This window comes from Lynx rufus, unplaced genomic scaffold, assembly GCF_022079265.1.
Source record: "Lynx rufus isolate CCGP_SWC_20201006 ecotype Redwood Valley unplaced genomic scaffold, mLynRuf1.p SCAF_2, whole genome shotgun sequence".
NCBI classification, from domain to species: Eukaryota; Metazoa; Chordata; class Mammalia; order Carnivora; family Felidae; genus Lynx; species Lynx rufus.
The window spans coordinates 118,427,428-118,447,457 of record NW_025814834.1 but is presented as its reverse complement, the minus strand read 5'-3'; the positions used below and the strand labels follow the sequence as shown (position 1 = coordinate 118,447,457).

General features: G+C 39.9%; 1 protein-coding gene across 1 annotated transcript in view; it reads left to right on the top strand.

The window, feature by feature from the left end:
- Positions 1-20,030, top strand: part of LOC124515258 (Golgi pH regulator) — a 60,704-nt gene that overhangs the window by 24,804 nt on the left and 15,870 nt on the right. The window contains exons 8-10 of the mRNA XM_047083980.1: positions 15,100-15,209; positions 17,511-17,599; positions 18,512-18,604. Of these exons, the coding sequence (XP_046939936.1) occupies positions 15,100-15,209; positions 17,511-17,599; positions 18,512-18,604 (292 nt within the window). The remainder of the gene's footprint in view (positions 1-15,099; positions 15,210-17,510; positions 17,600-18,511; positions 18,605-20,030) is intronic.

The following is a 20,030-nucleotide window of genomic DNA, read 5'->3' as shown; positions in this document are numbered from 1 at the left end:
CTGTGTGTGCATGTGTGCGCACGCGCCCAACATTTAGGTTGCTTCCGTATCTTGGCTATTATAAGTAATGCTGTAGTAAACCTAGGGGTACATGTAGCTTTGAAATTATTGTGTTTTTTTTTTCTTTGGGTAAATACCCAGTAGTTGAATTACTGGATCCTATGGTAGTTCTATAGTTCTGTTTTTAATTTTTTGAGGAACCTCCGTACCGTTTTCCACAGTTGTACCAGTTTACATTCCTGTCCACAGTGCACAAGGGTTCCCTTTACCTCCACACCCTTGCCAACACTTGTTAATTCTTATTTTATCCATTCTGACTGGTGTGAGGTGATATGTCATTGTGATTTTGATTTGCATTTACCTGATTGGTGATGTTAAGCATCTTTTCATGTGTCTGCTATCCATCTGTATGTCGTCTTTAGAAAAATGTCTATTCAGGTCCTCTGCCCATTTTTAATCAGACTGCCTTTTTGATGTTGAGTTGTATAAGTTCTTTATATATTTTGGATACTAACCTCTTATTGGATACATCATTTGCAAGTAGCTTCTACCATTCAGTAGGTTGTCTTTTTATTTTATTAATGGTTTTTTTCACTGTGCAAAAGCTTTTTATTTTGATGTCCCAATAGTTTCTTTTTGCTTTTGTTTCCCTCAACAGAGAAGTCATATCCAGAAAAATATTTCTAAGATTAATATCCAAGAGATTACCACCTGTGTTTTCTTCTAGGAATTTTGTGGTTTCAGGTCTCACATTTAGTTCTTAATCCATTTTGAGTTTATTTTTATATATAGTGTGAGAAAGTGGTCCAGTTTCATTCTTTGCATGTAGCTGTGCAGTTTTCCCAGCACCTTTTATTGAAAGGACTTTTTTTCCCATTGTATATTCTTGCCTCCTTTGTTATAGATTGTTGTATAGGTGTGGATTTATTTCCGGGCTTTCTATTCTGTTCCACTGATCCATACTACTTTGATTACTATAGCATTGTAGTATATCTTTAACTCCAGGTTAGTGATACCTCCAGTTTTGTTCTTCTTTCTCAATATTCCTTTGGTTTCTAGAGTCTTTTGTGGCTCCATACAAATTTTAGTATTATTTTTTCTAGTTCTGTGAAAAAGGCTGTTGGTATTTTGATGGGGATTGTATTCAATCTGTAGATTGCTTTGGATAGTATGGACATTTTCATAATATAAATTCTTGCAATCCATGAACGTGGTCTGTCTTTCCATTAATTTGTTAGCTGCAGTGTCTTTGATCAATACTTTATAGTTTTCAGTGTACAAGTCTTTTACTTCCCTAGGTATTTTATTATTTTTGGTGTAGTTGTAAATGGGATTGTTTTCCAAATTTCTCTTTCTATAATTAGTTTCAGTTTTACTTCTTTCTTATGAATTTGGATGCCTTTTATTTCTTGTCTGATTGTTGCAACTAGGACTTACAGTACTGTGTTGAATAAAAGTGGTAAGAGTGGACATTCTTTTTTCCTGATGTTAGAGGAAAAACTGTTTTTCATCATTGAGTATGACGTTAGCTGTGGGTTTTTCATATATGTCCCTTTTATGTTGAGATGTGTTCCTTCTGAATCTACTTTGTTGAGTTTTTATGATCCAGTGTTGAATTTTGTCAAATGATTTTTCTGTATCTATTGAGGTGATTATATGATTTTTATCCTTTGTTTTGTTAATGTGATGTGTCACATTAATGTGTGATGTGTCAATATTGAGCCATCCTTGCATCCCTGGAGTAAAACTCACTTGGATCGTGCTGAATGATCCTTTTAAAGTGCTATTGAATTCAGTTTGCTAGTATTTTGTTGAGGATTTTTGCATCTATGTTCATCAAGGGTATTGTAGTTTTTTTTGTAGTGTCTTTGGATGGATTTGGGATCGGTAATGCTGGCCGCGAAGAATGATTTTGGAAGCCTTTCTCTTTTTTGGGGGGTGGTTTGAGGAGAATAAGTATTAACTCTTCTTTATTTTTTTTTAATTTTTTTTTAATGTTTTATTTTATTTTTGAGACAGAGAGAGACAGAGCATGAGCGGGGGAGGGTTAGAGAGAGAGGGAGACACAGAATCCGAAGCAGGCTCCAGGCTCTGAGCTGTCAGCACAGAGCCTGACGCGGGGCTCGAACTCACAGAGGGTGAGATCATGACCTGAGCCGAAGTCGGAAGCTCAACCGACTGAGCTACCCAGGCGCCCCAATATTAACTCTTCTTTAAATGTTTGGTAGAATTCACCTGTAATTCCTTCTGGTCCTGGACTTTTGTTTATTGGGAGTTTTTTGATTACTGATTCAATTTTGTTACTAGTAGCTGGTCTGTTCAGAGATATCCTATTTCTTCCTGATTCAATTTCAGAAGATTCTATGTTTCTAGGAATTCATCCATTTCTTCTAGGTTGTCTAGTTTGTTGACATATAACTTTTTGTGGTAGTCTCTTACAATCCTTTGTATTTCTGTGGTGTCAGTTGTTTCATTTTTATTTCTGGTTCTATTTATTTGGGTCCTGTCTCTTTTTCATAATGAATCTGGCTAAAGTTTTGTCAATTTTGTTACCTTTTCAAAGAACCAATTCTTGATTTCATTGATCTTTCTACTTGTTTTTTTTTTTTTTTTTTTTAATTTTTTTTTTTTCAACGTTTATTTATTTTTGGGACAGAGAGAGACAGAGCATGAACGGGGGAGGGGCAGAGAGAGAGGGAGACACAGAATCGGAAACAGGCTCCAGGCTCTGAGCCATCAGCCCAGAGCCCGACGCGGGGCTCGAACTCACGGACCGCGAGATCGTGACCTGGCTGAAGTCGGACGCTTAACCGACTGCGCCACCCAGGCGCCCCTCTACTTGCTTTTAGAGTCTATTTCATTTATAATTTCTGCCTTATAATAATAAGATCTTTATTATTTTCTTCCTTCTAACCTTGAGCTTTGTTTGTTCTTTCTCTGGTTCCTAATTTAGGTGTAAAACTGAATTGTTTGAGATTTTTCTGATTCCTTGATGTAGGCCTGTGTTGCTGTAAGTGTCCCCCTTAGAACTGCTTTTGCTGTATGCAAAAGATTTTGGATGATTGTTTCTCCACTTTCATTTGTCTCCATGTATTTTTAATTTCCTCTTTGATTTCTTAACTGACCTGTTGGTTTGCCTGGTAGCATGTTTAGCCTCCATGTGTTTGTTTGTGTTTTTTCCAGTTGCTTTCTTGTGATGGATATCTTGTTTCATACCATTGTAGTCAGAAAAGATGCATGATATGATTTCAGTGTTTTAAAATTTATTGAGACTTGTTTTGTGGCCAGCATATGATCTGTCCTGGAGAATGTTCCATGTGTACTTGAAAAGAATGTGTATTCAGTTGTTTTGGGATGTAATGTCCTGTATATATCTTTTAAGTCCATCTGGGCTAATGTGTCATTCAAAGATGAAGTTTCCTTTAAAAAAATCCAGTTTCCAGGGGCGCCTGGGTGGCGCAGTCAGTTAAGCGTCCGACTTCAGCCAGGTCACGATCTCGCGGTCCCTAAGTTCGAGCCCCGCGTCAGGGTCTGGGTGGATGGCTCGGAGCCTGGAGCCTGTTTCCGATTCTGTGTCTCCCTCTCTCTCTGCCCCTCCCCCGTTCATGCTCTGTCTCTCTCTGTCCCAAAAATAAATAAAAATGTTGAAAAAAAAATTAAAAAAAAAAAAATCCAGTTTCCTTACTGATTTTTCTGCCTGTATATTCCATTCATGCATTGATGTAAGTGTGATGTTAAAGTTCTCAACTATTGGCTGTATTACTGTCAGTTTTTCCATTTATGTTCTTAACATTTGCTTTACGTATTTGGATGATTCAGCGGTTGCATGAAAAGATGTTTACAGTTGTTCTGTCCTCTTATTGGACTGCTTTCTTTATCTTTTTTTTTTTTTAATTTTTTTTTTCAACGTTTATTTATTTTTGGGACAGAGAGAGACAGAGCATGAATGGGGGAGGGGCAGAGAGAGAGAGGGAGACACAGAACCGGAAACAGGCTCCAGGCTCCGAGCCATCAGCCCAGAGCCCGACGCGGGGCTCGAACTCACGGACTGCGAGATCGTGACCTGGCTGAAGTCGGACGCTCAACCGACTGCGCCACCCAGGCGCCCCTGCTTTCTTTATCTTTATGTAATGCCCTTCTGTGTCTCTTGTTAAAGTCTTTGTTTTAGGGGCACCTGGGTGGCTCAGTTGGTTGAGTGACCAGGTTCAGCTCAGGTCACGATCTCACAGTTTGTGGGCTCGAGCCCCACGTCACGCTCTGTGCTGATGGCTCAGAGCTTGGAGCCTGCTTCGGATTCTGTGTCTCCCTCTCTTTCTGCCCCTCCCCACCTTGTGCTCTGTGTCTCTCTCTCCTCTCTCTGTCTCTCAAAAAATAAGTAAACATTTAAAAAAATTTTTTTAAGTAATAAATAAATAAAGTCTTTGTTTTAAAGTCTATTTTGTTTGATGTAAGTACTGCTACCCTGGCTTCCCCACCTCTCACCCCTGCTTTCATCTGCATGGAATATGTTTTCTAAGCCCTTCATTTTCAGTCTGTGTGTGTCTTTGGGTCTGAAGTGAGTCTGTGCTAGGCAGCATACAGATGGGTCTTGTTTTTTTATCCGTTCGGTCATTCTAAGTTGTTTGATTGGAGCATTTAGACTGTTTACATTTAATCATTGATAGGTTTGTACTTATTACCATTTTGTTCATTGTTTTCTGATTGTTTTTGTAGTGCTTCTGTTCCTTTTTTCTTCTCTTGCTGTCTTGTCTTGCAATTGATGACTTTCTCTAGTGTATGCTTGGCTTTCTTGCTCTTTATTTTTTGTGTATCTATTATACATATTTGTTTATGGTTACCATGAGGTTCAGATATAACATCCTAAGTATGAAACGGTGTATATTAAGCTGATAGTCACCTAAGATCAAACACATTCTGAAAGAACTTTTTTCACTCCCCTCCCCCCCATTATATATATATATATATATGTTGTCATATTTTACATCTTTATATTCATTGTTTTCTTCTACTTATGGCCTTTTCTTTTCACTTAAGGAAGTCCCTGTAACATCTCTTCTAAGGCCTGTTTAGTGGTGATGAACTCCTTTGAGTTTTGGATGTCTGGGACAAACTCTCCTTCAATTCTGAATGATAACGTTGCTGGGTAGAGTATTCTTGGATGTAGGTTTTTTTTCCTTTCAGCACTTTGAATATATGTTACCATTCCTTTTTGTTCTGCAGTTTCTGCTGAAAAATCAGCTGATAGCCTTATGGGGTTTCTCTTGTATGTAACTATTTGCTTCTTGCTGCTTTTAAGATTTTGACATTTGACATTTTAATTACGATGTATCTTGGTATGACCTCCTTGGGTTCATCTTGTTTGGAACTCTTTGCTTCCTAGACCTGGATGTCTATTTCCGTCCCCAGGCTAGGAAAGTTTCTGTTATTTCTTCAAATAAGTTTTCTCCCCCTTTCTTTCTCTTCTAGGATCCCTATAATGTTAATGTTTACTTGCTTGATGTGATACAAAAGAACCCTTAGTCTTATTTTTTTTTAATTCTTTTTTCTTTTTGCTGTTCAGCTTAGGTAGTTCCCATTACCCTTCTTCTAGATCACTAATCCATTCTTCTGTATCCACTAATCTGTTGATTCCCTCTAGTGTATTTTCCTTTTCAGTTATTATATTCCTCAACTCTGATTGGCTCTTTTTATATTTTCTGTCTTTTTGTTGAAGTTCTCACTGGCTTCTTACCCTTCTCTCCAGTTTCATGAGCATCTTTATGATCATTACTTTAAACTCTTTATCAGGCATATTGCTTATCTCCATTTCATTTGGTTCTTTTTCTGAGGTTTTGTCCTACTCTTTAGTTTGGAACATCTTCCTCTGCCTCCTCATTTTGCCTTTCTGTTTTTATTCTACGAATTTGGTGAAACAGCTACTTCCAAACTTGAGGAAATGCTTCTGTGTCATCTTCTGTGTCATCTTCTGTGTAGACTGTATGTGACTGGTAATTTTTGTTGACTGGCAGAGGCTGGGGGCCTTGGAGCACTCCATTCTGGGTCTGCCCTGGTGGGATGTTTAGAGCTGAAGTGGGTGTGGGCCAGGATGGTCCTGGGCCTCTCTGTGCAGAGGGCACCCTGGCAAGATAGCCGAAGCTGAAATGTGTGCAAGCTACGGTGTCCCAGGGCACTCCATGCAGGAAGCACCCTGACTGGGTGGCTAGAGCCAAGGCTGGCACAGGCCAAGATGCTCCACTCCAGGGGCACCCAGTTGGGGGATGGCTGGAGCTGAGGTGGGGAATGGGCCAGGGTTCCCAGGGTATTCCACTCAGGGGGTGCCCTGGCAAGACAGCTGGAGCTAAAGTGGGCACAGGCCAGAGGTTCTTGAGAGGCTCCAGACACAGGGTGCCCTAGCAAAGTGGCTAGAGCTGAAACACACGTGAGCCAGGAGGTCCCAGTGCGATCTGCACTAGGGGTGCCCTAGCAAGCTATCTGTAGCTGAAGTGGTGTCAGCCTAGAGTGTTCCAGGGTGCTTTGTGCCTGTGTCACATGGTGAGATGGCTGGAGCTGTAGTGAACGCTGACCAGGGGTGCCCCAGCGTGTACAGTTCTGGGGCTGCTTTGGTGGGACAGCTGGACTGATGCGGTCCAGGGGCTCGGGGCTCACTGAGGTGGTAGTCTGACAGGGTGCTCAGATCCTGCTCCTGTCTGTACTATTAAGGTGGAGGGGGAACAAAAACTGTGGTACCTGCCAGCCCTGGCCAGCTAGAGAGAGTTCCAGCAGCTCCCCAGCTGTCTGGTAGGCTTGTAGAGCTGGTTCCTTTATATTCAAGTCGTTCTTGTAAACCATGCCTTTTTTTCTGTGCCTCAGGCCAGACAAATCTGTTCATGGTCCCTCAGTACAATTCCTCTCCCCCGCGCCCCCTGCATTGTATAGCATTGGCGGGGGGAGGGAGGGGAAGCTTCCCTTTAATACTGAGTCTCCACTATTTTGCCATTCTCTGTGGTCTGTCTACCTTTTGTTGTGCAGAAGCTGTTCAGTCAGCCCTCAGTCGTTTTTTTTTAATGTTTATATTGAGGGAGAGAGAGAGAGAGAGAGAGCTGGGGAGGGGCAGAGAGAGAATCCCAAGCAGGCTCTGCACTGTCAGCTCGAACTCACAAACCTTGAGAGCATGACCTTGAGTCAAAATCAAGAATAAGACACGTACTGACTGAGCCACCCAGGCACCCCAGCCCTCAGTTATTTTTCAGGAGGAATTGCTCTATAAATAGCTGTAGATTTGGGGTGTCAGTGGAGGAGGTGAGTTCAGGGTCTTCCTACATTACCATCTTTGACACCTTTTCCTTGGATGTGTACTTTTAAGCCATTTCATCATAAGGCATGGTTAGGAATTGACCCTGATCCCTACATGTACCCCTACAGGTTTTGTCTAGTCAGAATCTGGGATGGTTTGTGATCCTCTAGTGGATCTTATTAATTTGAGTGGCTCTCAGAAGAGTCAGCCTCCTAACTTGGCCTAATTATCACCGCAGTGGAGCTATCAGGGCAAATAAGCTAACATGACAACACTGGGGCCCTTGGGATTCATACTAGAAACACTGTTTTCACAAATACTCCTAGTTGGGCAGTAGTAGTGACCAGAAAACCATCTTTTAATTTATCAGCAGAGAGCCATAGTGAGACGACCTACAAGAAATATAACATCTGTTATGTACAAAAGAATTAATGGTTAAAAATGGGGGTAGGAAAGAGGCACGCTGTGTTCTCCCTGGGAACACTAAAGAGAAGATGAGATTTATAGTATTTGGAAAACATTCATCAAAAACCTAGTTCAGGGGTGCCTGGGTGGTTCAGTTGTTTAAGCATATGACTCTTGATTTCAGCTCAGGTCATGATCTCACATTTCGTGGGTTTGAGCCCCTCATCAGGCTCTGCTGACAGTGCGGAGCCTGCTTGGGATTCTCTCTCTCTCTCTCTCTCTCTCTCCCTCCCTCCCTCCCTCCCTCCCTCCCTCCCTCCTTCCCTCTCTCTTTCTGTGTCTCTCTGCCCCTACCCTGCTTGATGTCTCCCTCAAAATAAATAAATAAACTTCAAAAATAATTTTTTTTAAACCTACTTCAATTAGTATGAACACGCTGGTTTAGTGATCAAAGCCTTCAGCTTTTTTCAGGTTAAAAGAATTAAGTGATCTGTTATTTTCTTTTTCTTTTGACTTAGATGTCAAAGTTTTTGTTTTGGTAATCTAGGATATAGCTAAATTATAGTCTGTACTCACAAACAGTATTAATACAACTTTGAAATTGTGGTTTTGTGGAAGGTAGAAAATACAGCTATGCAACTCTCCCATAGTATAATGAAAAGAATTTGAGTCAGTCACTTTACAGTAAACATGCTAAGTGATCTTGAGCAAATGCTAGACTTAGTTTCCTCATTTGGAAAATGACAGGATTGGCTAAAGGGTCTCTAGGATCCCTTTCCAACCACAAATTCTGAATTTCTAATTTTTGTTTGTGACTAAAAAAAAACTAGAGTATTATAATATGTAAAAGTTTAATGCAAGCTATTACTATAAAGAAAAAAATCTTAACCTATACTCTTGAGTTGGTTTATTTATTTATTTGTTTTTAGGCTCTCTTGAAAACTTGTAGCGATAGGGGAAAAAACACATTCACTGGTGAAATTTCAGCACCAGCCACAACTGCCTTCAAACGATGGTACTGCAAAGAGTTTACGTAAATCCTTCTATAGAGAATCATAAAAACTAGAAAAAAATCATAAAAGATATTATTCAAAGACACTGGAAAACGAACAGAGGTAAAAATTTTGAAGAGTATCACGTTACCTCACGTTTTGTGGCTTTCTTGCTCGGGGTTGCTCTTCAGCCACTGCCCACTATCCTAGCATCCACTCAGACTGATAAATTTCCAATTACTCTGGTTTGAACTTGGAAGTGAAATTTTGGAGGCAAGAGACATGTAGAAGTACTAAGATAATAGAATCGAGGTATAAACTATCCAAGTCCCTGCCTCATCACTAAACAATACATTTGCAGAGTAGATACCAGAGAGCCTGAGAAAAAGTAGGGAGAAACTAGAAGGGGGTCTACCCTTGAAAGACATAATTCCCTCTTAATGTGATTTGCAGGTGTTGGTGCCTTTGGCTGCGTGCATTGCCTGAACTGTGTGTAAGATGGGCACACAGCTTGAATGACAGAAAGTGAAATTCTTAACTGGTTTAAGGTGTCACAAGATAGAACTCAGGACTGGCAAGGTGCAATTAGAAATTTTAGAGGAACCCCTAGAAACAAAGGGACCAGAGAAAGGATAGGCCTTAAAATATAAAATCTGTTCAGATTCTTTGTCAACCACTAACTAACCTGCTCAGGCTCAGCAGAGACCACCAGAGTCAGCTACAAAGAGAGCAGCTGGATGCTGAAAAACTAAGCAAAGATAGTAGTTGCTGCATGCAGTAGGTATGATGGCTTCACAGTTTGAGCCCAGGTAAGCTAACTGCTTAATAGAACAACAACCAACCAAAAAAAAAAAAAAAAAAAAAAGAGTCCTCGGGGGAGGGGGGTGATAGATTCCCAAGTTACTGCAACATACTATCTGCAGTGTTAAGTTTTCAGCCAAAACTTACTCAACATACAAAGAAATGGGACCAAGCAATCTATGTTCAAGATAAAAAGCAGATAATAAGACACTTAACTTCAAGTGGGCCCAAATAATAGCCTTTAAGTCTTTTTGTGAAATCTATTATGAATTCTAAGAAATGAAGGAGAACATAATATCAGTGAACAGATAAAGCATCCCAAAAGAGAAATGGAAACTGTATTTTAAAAAGAAAACAAATTCAAAAACTGAAAATTCAAATAACTGAAATGAAAATGTCACTAGGTAGGCCTAGCAGAATTGAATTGAGAGGTGGAAGAATCAAGTTGAAGATAGATCAATAGAAATTATTCAGTTGGAGGGGCGCCTGGGTGGCTCAGTGGTTAAGTGTCCAACTTCTGCCTAGGTCATGATCTCGTGATTCGTGAGTTCAAGCCCCACATCGGTCTCTGTGCTGACAGCTCAGAGCCTGGAGCCTGCTTTAGATTCTGTGTGTCCCTCTCTCTGCTCCTCCCCTGCTCATGCTCTGTCTCTCTCTGTCTCTCTAAATAAATGTTAAAAAAAAAAAAATTAAAAAAAAAAGAAATTAGTCAGTTGAAGAATAGAGAAAAGACTGGAAAAAATGCAGGGTATTTAAGTATAAAACAATATCAAGCAGTTCAAAATGTAGTTGGGGTCCTAAAGAGAGAGAAAGAGAGTATTTAAAGAGGGGTGCCTGGGTGGCTCAGTTGGTTAAGCATCCAACTCTTGATTTCGGGTCAGGTCATGATCCCAGGGTCGTGAGATCAAGCCCCTGCATCAGGCTCCATACTGGGCGTGGAGCCTGCTTAAGAGTCTGTCTCTCTCTGCCCTTCCCATGCTCAGGTGCATGCACGTGCGCGCGCTTGCGTGCTCGCTCTCTCTCAAAGAAGGGGGCGGGGGTGCATTTAAAGAACTAATGGCCAGAAACTTCCCAAATTTGGTGGAAAATGTTAATTTACAGATCCAAGAAGCTTAACCCCAAGTAGGGTAAACACAAAACTCTACTGAGGTTCATATCATCAAACTACTAAAAGATGAAGATGAAAAAATCTTGAAAGCAGCAAGAGAAAAATGATACAGGGGAATGTTGCAGACTTTGAATCTGGAGCTCTCTCTTGTCCAGCAAGAGATTGGATGCAGAATTGAATATGAGAGAAGCTAATGTCCAGGAGGAGACAAGAGCCCCGAACAGGGGTTTTGCCTCTGTATGTATTGATCTCTCAAGGTTTTACATACATGGTGAATGTGCAGAAACAAACAATAAGATAGTGACCATTAATTTGTAAGAAGCAAAGGGTTTGGGGGGCAAGTGGCAGTAGAAGTTGAGATTCAAGCACAGTGATATATTGGCGCCAGATGGACAGTGTTTCTCTGTGGGCGATACAGCCACGTAGCTGTTCTCTCCAAAGTGTAAGATTGCTGGAGCGCGCTGCCTCAAGGCTAACAAGGCACCTTTCTACTAGCTAACCTTGGGCACTTTCGCCCCGTAGTGGCTTTGTCCCTCTGTTCTCAGAGGCTTCTGTCCTGTGGAGGTGGCTTTTCTCCCTAAGCCTTGTTTTACTTAGTGACTAACCTTGGGCACTTTTGCCCCATAGTGGCTTTCTGCCCTAAGCCTTGTTAACCCACTGGTGCAAGTGTACAGAATTCTTAAGCTTATTTTCCACAGGGGAACAATGCAAAATAATGGTCGTTTAACAGGGTTGCAGGTACATAATAAACACAGAGACTTAAAGTATTTCTTTAAACTGACATTTAGAAATACAATACCAATTACAATCACTCAAAAAATGAAATACTTAGATGTAAGTCTAACAAAACATATATAGGTCTTACATGCTGAAAACTATAAAATGCTAATCAAAGAAATCAAATATCTACATAGAGAGGCATACCAAGTTTATAGATTAGAAGACTCAAAATAGTAGATATGTCAGTTCTCTCCACACTGATACACAGCTTTAACATATATCCCAACAAGATTTTTTGTAGATTTTATATGGAAAGGCAAAAGTACTTAGAATAGCTAAAACAATTTTGAAAAAGAATAAAATGGAAAGAATCAGTCTGATTTCAAAGTTTATTATGTAGCTATACTAACCAAGACTGTGTGGTATGGGCAGAGGTATAGACACATATCAATAGAAAAGAGCAGAAAACTCAGACATAGACCAACACAAATATGCCCAAGTAATTTTTTTACAAAGATCCAAGAGCACGTCAGCAAAGATCGCTTTTTCAACAAATAGTTCTAGAGCAATCGGATATCCATAGATTTAAAAAACATTTTTTTAATGTTTATTTTTGAGAGAGAGACAGAGACAGAGCAGGGGAGGGGCAGAGAGAGAGAGGGAGACACAGAATCTGAAGCAGACTCCAGGCTCTGAGCTGTCAGCACAGAGCCCAGTGTGGGGCTTGAACTCAGGAACCACAAGATCGTGACCTGAGCCAAAGTCAGCCACTTAACTGACTGAGCCACCCAGGCACCCCTTCATAGATTTTTTAAAAAATGAATCTCAATATAAATCTCACATCTTACACAAAAATTAAACGGTACAACTTTACAACTTAAGAAGAAAGAAACAGGAAGTCTTAGGAGGGCTCTAGGGCTAAGCAAAGAGTTCATGGATTTGACACCAAACATATAAAAGGAAAAATTGATAAATTAGACTTCATCCACACCACAAACTTCTGCTCTGGGAAAGACCCTGCTCAGGGTGAAAAGACAAATTACAGACTGGGGGGAAATATTTGTAAACCACAGATCTGAGAAAAAACTAGTATCTAAAATATAAAAACTTTCAAAACAGAGTTAAAAAAAAAAAGTCCAATTAGAAAATAGGCAAAAGACATGGAGATATTCATTGCAGAGCATATGTAGATTGCTATGAAGTAGGTGGAAAGATGTTTTAACATCCTAAAACGTGAGACAAATGCAATTAAAACTATGAGATACCACTATACACGTATTAGAATGGCTAACATAAATAAGCGACACCAAATCCTAGCAAGGATGCAGAGAAGCTAGATTACTCATACATTGCTGGTTAAAATGTAGAATAGTAATTCGGGAACACATTTAGCACTTTCTTTAAAAACTAAACCTGCAATGACCACACAACCCAACAACTGCCTTCCTCGGCATTCATGCCAGAGAAAAGAAGAGTTGGGTTCACAGAAAACTTGTACACTGACGTTTGTAGCAGTTTTATTCATAGTGGCCCAAATTGGAAATAACCCAGATACCCTTTAGTGAATGAATGGTTACGGGGTCGCACATGTACAGAATACTACTGAGTAATAAAAATGAATGAAATGAATGAACTGTCGCTAAAACAGCCTGGGTGAATCTCCAGAAAATTATGCTGAGTGAAAAAAGCCAATCTGCAAAGGTTCCATACTATCTGATTCTATTTCTATTACATTTTTGAACTGACAGAATGGAAACGGAAAACAGATTTGTGGTTGCTAGGTTGGTAAAGAGGAGTCAGAGGGGAGGGGGGGAAGTGGGCTGTACAAGGGCATTGTGAGGGATTCTTGTAGTGATGGAAATATTCTGTATCTTGACCGTATCAGTGTCAATACCCTGGTTGTGCTATTGTACTATAAATTTGCAAGATGTTTCCATTGGGGAAAGCTGGGGAAAGGGTGCGTGGGATGTCTCTGTAATTTCTTATACCACATGTGAATCTACAATACCTCAAAATGTTTAATTAGAAAGGAAAAGTAGTTGCTTTCTTCCCACCTTTCTAGTTTGTACCAGAAGAATAGTGGAATGGTATATTTAAACCACAGTAGACACTTTTCAGCCTCTTGCCTTGCAAACTACCACCAAACCTCAGCCAGGCGCATGTTTTTCCGGACTGTGGGGTTTTTTAATGGCATCCAGCTAATAATGAAAAAATAATTTCTCGTTCTGGACTGCCCTTATCATAAAGAGGCAATAATGATGATGGTCACAGGATGTGGTGTTGATGATAGTGACAAAAAGTTCAAGATAAAAGTACAAGTACCTCATACTATTTCTTTCTTTTTTACCACATCTCCGGAAGTCTGATAATGTTAACCATTTCTTTTAAAAATACATGTTTATTTCTCATCTGCAACTTATGGTAAGAAAGAACAAAATTGGTTTAGGCTAAAGTGATAAAATTAAAAGTGAAAGTGAGTCATTTAAAACAAGGTCACGCTTGTTGTGTGCAGCCAGCCTTCACTTCTTCCAGTGATTGTGCCTCCCTGCCTATTCCGGGGCCACGATACAGTGTCGGTCACCTTGACATCATCAACCAGTTCCACTCCACAGCCAGTCGTTGCATTTGTCGTGCTGTAGGCATCGAAACTAAGGACAATAGAAATGGGCCTCAGTGCTCCCTCTCTCCCCACTGCCTCTCTTTTAATCTGGCCCAGTAAACTGAAGTGAACTTTCAAATGAGTAAGATAGAACGTCTTCCTTCTTCATACACTTGCTCCAGCTTTTCCATCTATGAAAATGGCAAGACTCATAACCCTTAGTTCTCCCAAGTCAAAATCTTCCTAGTGAGCCTCTTCTTGGTTGTTAATGACCTCTTCCAACAATGCTAAGTTATAGTGAACATGTGTAATTAAAGAACTAAAACTTGGAGCTATATCCCATTCACTCGATATCCAGGCAAAGGTCATTTTGAGAAGAAAATTAAGTCAGCATGACCCAATATACCTCATATTCTTATTGTTAATACCTTTAATCACTGTCTTAAAGAATCTAGCCCACAGAGGGCCACCTGGGTGGGTCAGTCGGTTAAAGTGTCTGACTCTTGGTTTTGGCTCAGGTCATGATCTCATGGTTTTGTGGGTTCAAGCCCGGCATCTGGCTCTGTGCTGCCAGCACGGAGCCTGCTTGGGATTCTCTCTCTCTGTCCCTCTGTCTCTGCTCCTCCCCAACTCATGCTGTCTCTGTCTCTCTCAAAATTAATAAACTTAAAAAAAAAAAGAAGAAGAGGCTAGATTTATGTGATTTTCCTGCATTTAGTTTTTGTTCTTTGTCTGCTTTCAAAAAGGAAGGAAAGAAACTTTTTAGTTCTTACCCTGAACCTGGCCCTTCAGGTGTGTTAACTATTTTGTCCTTAAATGATAATGGTAAAAATTACTAATATAAGTATAGAGCTTTGTAGTTGACGGCATGAGTTCTTATATACGGTTTCAGTGATCTTCACACCTGGCCAGAGATGAGGAAATGAAAACTCTGCAGTCTTCTAGTTTCGCAGTTAGAGCCAATCTTCACATTTCTTGCCTTCGCCAAATTCTGTGCTCCTTTGTGTAGGCCACATTGCTTCTTGGGAGTGTATAGTTTCCCCTTGGTTGTGAGTAGTGGCAAAGCGGGACTCCGGAGTTTGCATTCTTTCCTGAACAGCTCAGCAAGGGAAAAGGGCAGTTATGAGACTAGAAGGTGGATGAATACCGACTATGAGGATTAAAGCTCCCTGCTGAGGTTTTATCTTTTCTTTCCTTTCAGGATGGCAATGACACGGAGAACTATGTTCCAGAAGGGGGAGGTGCATAACAAACCATCAGGATTCTGGGGAATGATAAAAAGTGTTACCACTTCAGCACCAGGAAGTGAAAGTATCCTTTATCCCTCTGCCTGATTCTTTTTCTCAACTCTGGACCAAGGCCAGAAGAAAAAAGTAGTGTTGGGATGGTCTTCTCTAAGGTACCTGACTGCATCAGAGTCCAGCTGGCCAGGGCTAGGCTTAGGAAATACAGAGTCATCTCTCCAGTGCCCCTAAAAGATCATAAAACCATTGTCTTTGAGCTCAAGAAATCCTAAAAGTCACTCTTTCCATTTTACAGATGAGAAAATAGACCCAGAGAGGTTAAGTCACACTGTGGTTTGTGGCAAAGATAGGACCTCCTTTTAGTTCTTTCCTCTACACTATTCTATTTCCCAGGTCTGAAAAACTAGCATAAAACACAGTGACTCCCGAAAATGGATGGTTTGTATGTATATGAGCTGGTAAGGGCCCATTTCTAAAGCGATCGGTATTGCTAAACAACTTTTAAGCAGCACTGTATCTTCATTGACTTTTAGTTTGAAGGATCAAGGATATTGGGTTTAATGGGTTGTTCTTGGCCCAGTTGGTTGCAGTGTTTGATTCCCAGATTGAGCAACAAAATCTCTTTGTGTCTACCAGGCTATTAAGTCAAAATTGCGGGGGGGGGGGGGGGGGCTGGGGTGAGATAGCATGTTCCTCCTTCCTTCTCTAGCCTGAGGGAAGTACAAATTCCCTTTTGCTTCAATTGGAGGAAAAGGATGTAATCTGTCCTTGCTATAAATTGTGACATATCCTTCCGGTGTCAAATGTAGGTAAGAATTGGACCGAAGAAAGGCAGGATGACCATGAGAGAAGAAAAAAAGGATTACATTGAATTCATTTACCCTGGAGACATTTATTTCATATCTTCTATTTCCAGGCAGAGTCCTAAGGGATAAAATGATGAACAGAGTATGTACCCTCTCTCCTCAAGAAGCTGACCATCTAATCATGGGAGAGGCAGACATGTAACTAGTTAAACCCTGTTGTTTGGTGGCCTGGACCATCCCAGTAGCAGCCACTACTGAAGAAGGAGCCGAAGGGCACTATGGTGATTTGAGCAGTACAGGCATACCTCAGAGATGTTACAGGTGTGGGTCCAGAACATCGCAATAAAGCAAATATCGCCATAAAGTGAGTCAGATGAATATTTCGGTTTCCCAGTACATATAAAAGTTTTGTTCACACTATACTGTATCCTATTGAGTGTGCAATAGCATTCTTAAAAAAAATGTACATACCTTAGTTTAAACTATCGCTAAAAAATGCTAATCATTACCTGAACTTTAAGTGAGTGGTAATTGCTGATCACAAATCACCATAACAAATGTAATAATAATGAAAAAGCTGAACTACGGTGAAAATTACCAAAATGTGATACATTTTGGTAGAGACACAAATGGTGCCCATAGACTTGTCCAATGCAGGGTTGCCACAACCTTCCATTTGTTTAAAAAAAAAAAAAAAAAAAAGGGAGGGGGTGAAGGGGGCAGTATCTGCAGAAGGCAGTAGAATGCCTGCCTCTAGCAGGAAAAGTCACAGACTTAGGGAGGCTCTGGACCAAAGTGAATCTTTTGACTTGGGCTATTTCACTATTTTTTATGACTTTAAAGTCCATAAAAGCTAAAGTTTAGGTTTAAGCTATCTTAGTGATAGTAAGTCAAATCGGCAAAAGTATCAGGATTAAAGTTATTTCCCTCTCTGAGCCCCTGTTTCCTCAATGGAGACAATAACAGGCCCTCACTGAGTTCTTGGAAAGTAGCATAGTGTAATGGAAAGAGCAGACCTTAGAGGAAGGCATATCTGAGCTTTACTTTCCTTATCTGCAAAATGGGTAATAACACCTATCTCATGGGACTTTATGAGAATAATAGAAGATATTGTCTATAAAGAACTAAAGAAGGGAATGTTTATAAATCCCAGCCTGTATTAAACTCAGTAGTATTAATTCCCTTTCCTAACATTATATTTATTCAGATAATTTAGGGGGAAATTACGCTATATTATAGGAGTTTTACTATGTAACTATTTGAGATTTCAAGATTACATTTGACTTACTCTAATTAGATAAAGAAAAGCAACAACAAAACCATCTGTCTGAGCCACTTGAACTAGTGAGAAACTGAATGGTAGGTATTTGGTAATGCTCTTGGGGGAGAAGCTTTTTCACACCTGTGTTGGAGGTTGGGAAAACTGCTCTGAAGGAGTACTGCTGGCCATGAAGCAGGAAATTGAATATCCAGGCTAGGAGAAACCAAAAGCATATGATTTCTTCATTGCTATTTCTTGAAACTTCTATGTGATTTAAACCTTGATGCCCATTTTGTGCCAGATCTCACTCTTATCCAACAGGAAGTGGACGCTTTGGAAGAACTAAGCAGGCAGCTTTTTCTGGAAACAGCTGATCTGTATGCTACCAAGGTACAGAGAAAGGAAACGGAAGTGTGGTTTTTAATCAGTACGATTGAAGGCAGAACAAGACTAAATAGCTTTGTAGCATCCTCTATGGCCACCCAGCACAAGAGAGACCTTATAGCTCCAGTACCAGCCATGAAGCATTAAGAGTCTGTTCTTCATGACATTGTTCCTACCTCCTAGCAAAATTCTTAATGGAACGCTCTCAATAATAAAAATTAGTGGGATAGTTGGGCGAGGTTTTTTCAACATCTGGGAAGATGGCTCACACCACCCCCTACTGATTCAGGGTCAAGATGGTAGCTCCTCTGGTTGCTTTTTATTCCTATAGAAGTTAATAATATTGCAAGAGTGATGCCATGATCTAGCCATGTTTTAAAGGATCCAGACCAAGAAGTGACCTAACTTTCCTCAAGTTAAAATGCCATATAATTTATGTAAAAATGCCATATAATTTAAGTATGTAAAATCTATTAGCTAAGGTCATTCAAACTATTTTTATCCTTTTTAAGGATCACTTCATTGGAATAGCCATAATATAGAGGTAGCATAGGCTTTGAAGACCAACTTGAGCTTCAATTCCCCTACTCACTCTCTGTGTGACCTTGGGCAAGTTATCTAACACCCCCCCCCCCCACCCTGTAAGCCTCAGTTTTCTCCTGTGTAAGATTAAGATAATAGAACATAGAAGAGTTGTTATAAAAATTAAAGGAGATAATGTATGTAAGGTGTTTATCCCAGTTTGGTGCTTAAAGTAAGCATTCAATAAATGTTTCCCACTAGTATTAATATTATGAAGTCATGTGTGGGTTTTTCACTCTGGCAAAACAGTGATTCATAGAGGCAGGAATGTTTTAGCTGAGTATAAAGTTTACATTTTGCTGAGACTAACCATGTTCTGTATTTGTTTTCCCTCAGGAGAGAATAGAATATTCCAAAACATTTAAGGGAAAATACTTCAATTTTCTGGGTTACTTTTTCTCTATTTACTGTGTTTGGAAAATTTTCATGGTAAGTATATTAGTTTTAACTGTCAGGGTTTAGGTTATTTTCCCTGGTAATGGCAGAGAGAAAAGTAGGTTTGTAAATTCTAAATCCAAAGGAGTCAACAGAGAATGATATCTTTCACATCCCCGAGCCTGACTCTCCCCCTTTTCTTTTTAAAAAAATTTTTTTAATGTTTGGGATGCGTGGGTGGCTCGGCCAGTTAAGCGTCCAACTTCTGCTCAGGTCATGATTTCATGGTTCATAGGTTTGAGCCCCACGTTGAGCTCTGTGCTGACAGCTCAGAGGCTGGAGCCTCCTTCAGATTCTGGGTCTCCCTGTCTCTCTACCCCTCTCATGCTTGTGCACGTTCTCTCTCAAAAATAAATAAACATTAAAAAAAATTTTTTTTTAATTTAATGTTTATTTATTTTGAGAGAGAGGGAGGGAGAATGAGCAGGGGAGGGGCAGAGAGGGAGGGAGAGAGAATCCTCAACAGCCTCCATGTTGTCAATTCTGAGCTCGAAGCAGGGTGCAATCTCATGGACCGTGAGATCATGACCTGAGCCAAAATCAAGAGTTGGATGCTTAAGGGACTGAGCCACACCCAGGTGCCCCTCCCCCCACATCTCATTTTTATGTCACATAGAAAAGAGGAATTGTATTTTTCTTCAGTCAGAAATCATTTGTAAGGTCTTAGTTTATAAACTACATGAAAGGAATACAAAGGTTTTTTTTATTTTACACTCTGCTTTCCATATTACCCATGAGTATATCTATGTAATACAATCCCTACCTTCAGCTCAGAACAGAAACTACTTCTCCTTTTTAATCATCTGTATATACCTAAAAAAATTAAATACAAAGTAAATTCCAAAACATTATTTCTACAGATAAATTCATCTTATGTGGCACTCTCAATGCCATATTCTTTATGTGCATTTTGTGTACATTCATTTTGTGTCTCATCTGTAGGTATTCGTGGATTTCAGTGTGATTACAGAAAAGGCTGATTGGACTTTCTGTTTTGGTGACTTTCCTACTGGGGCTGTGTTTGCACAAAGAGGAGCTTTGTCAGCTTGTTAATTTTGATCAGTATAGATGAATGGAAGATTCTGGATTTTAATGGATCTAATGTTATAATAAATTGATGTCAATGCCTATTCAGAGGACCTTTTTAAATCCTGATTCATTCAGTGGAGAAGATAAATGAAGATAGTATGTTCAATTAACTAAGCTACTAAAAAGTTTTTCCCAAGACATAGCCTTTAGAGGAGCATATCATTTTTAACAGCTTTATGGAGGTGTAATTGACATTCAGTAAACTGCACATATTTAAAGGGTATAGTTGGGTAAGTTTTGACCTATGTAGACACCTGTCCAACAACTATCACCACACTTTGGAGAGAACATACCCATCCATCACTTCCAAAATCTTCCTTGTACCCCTTGT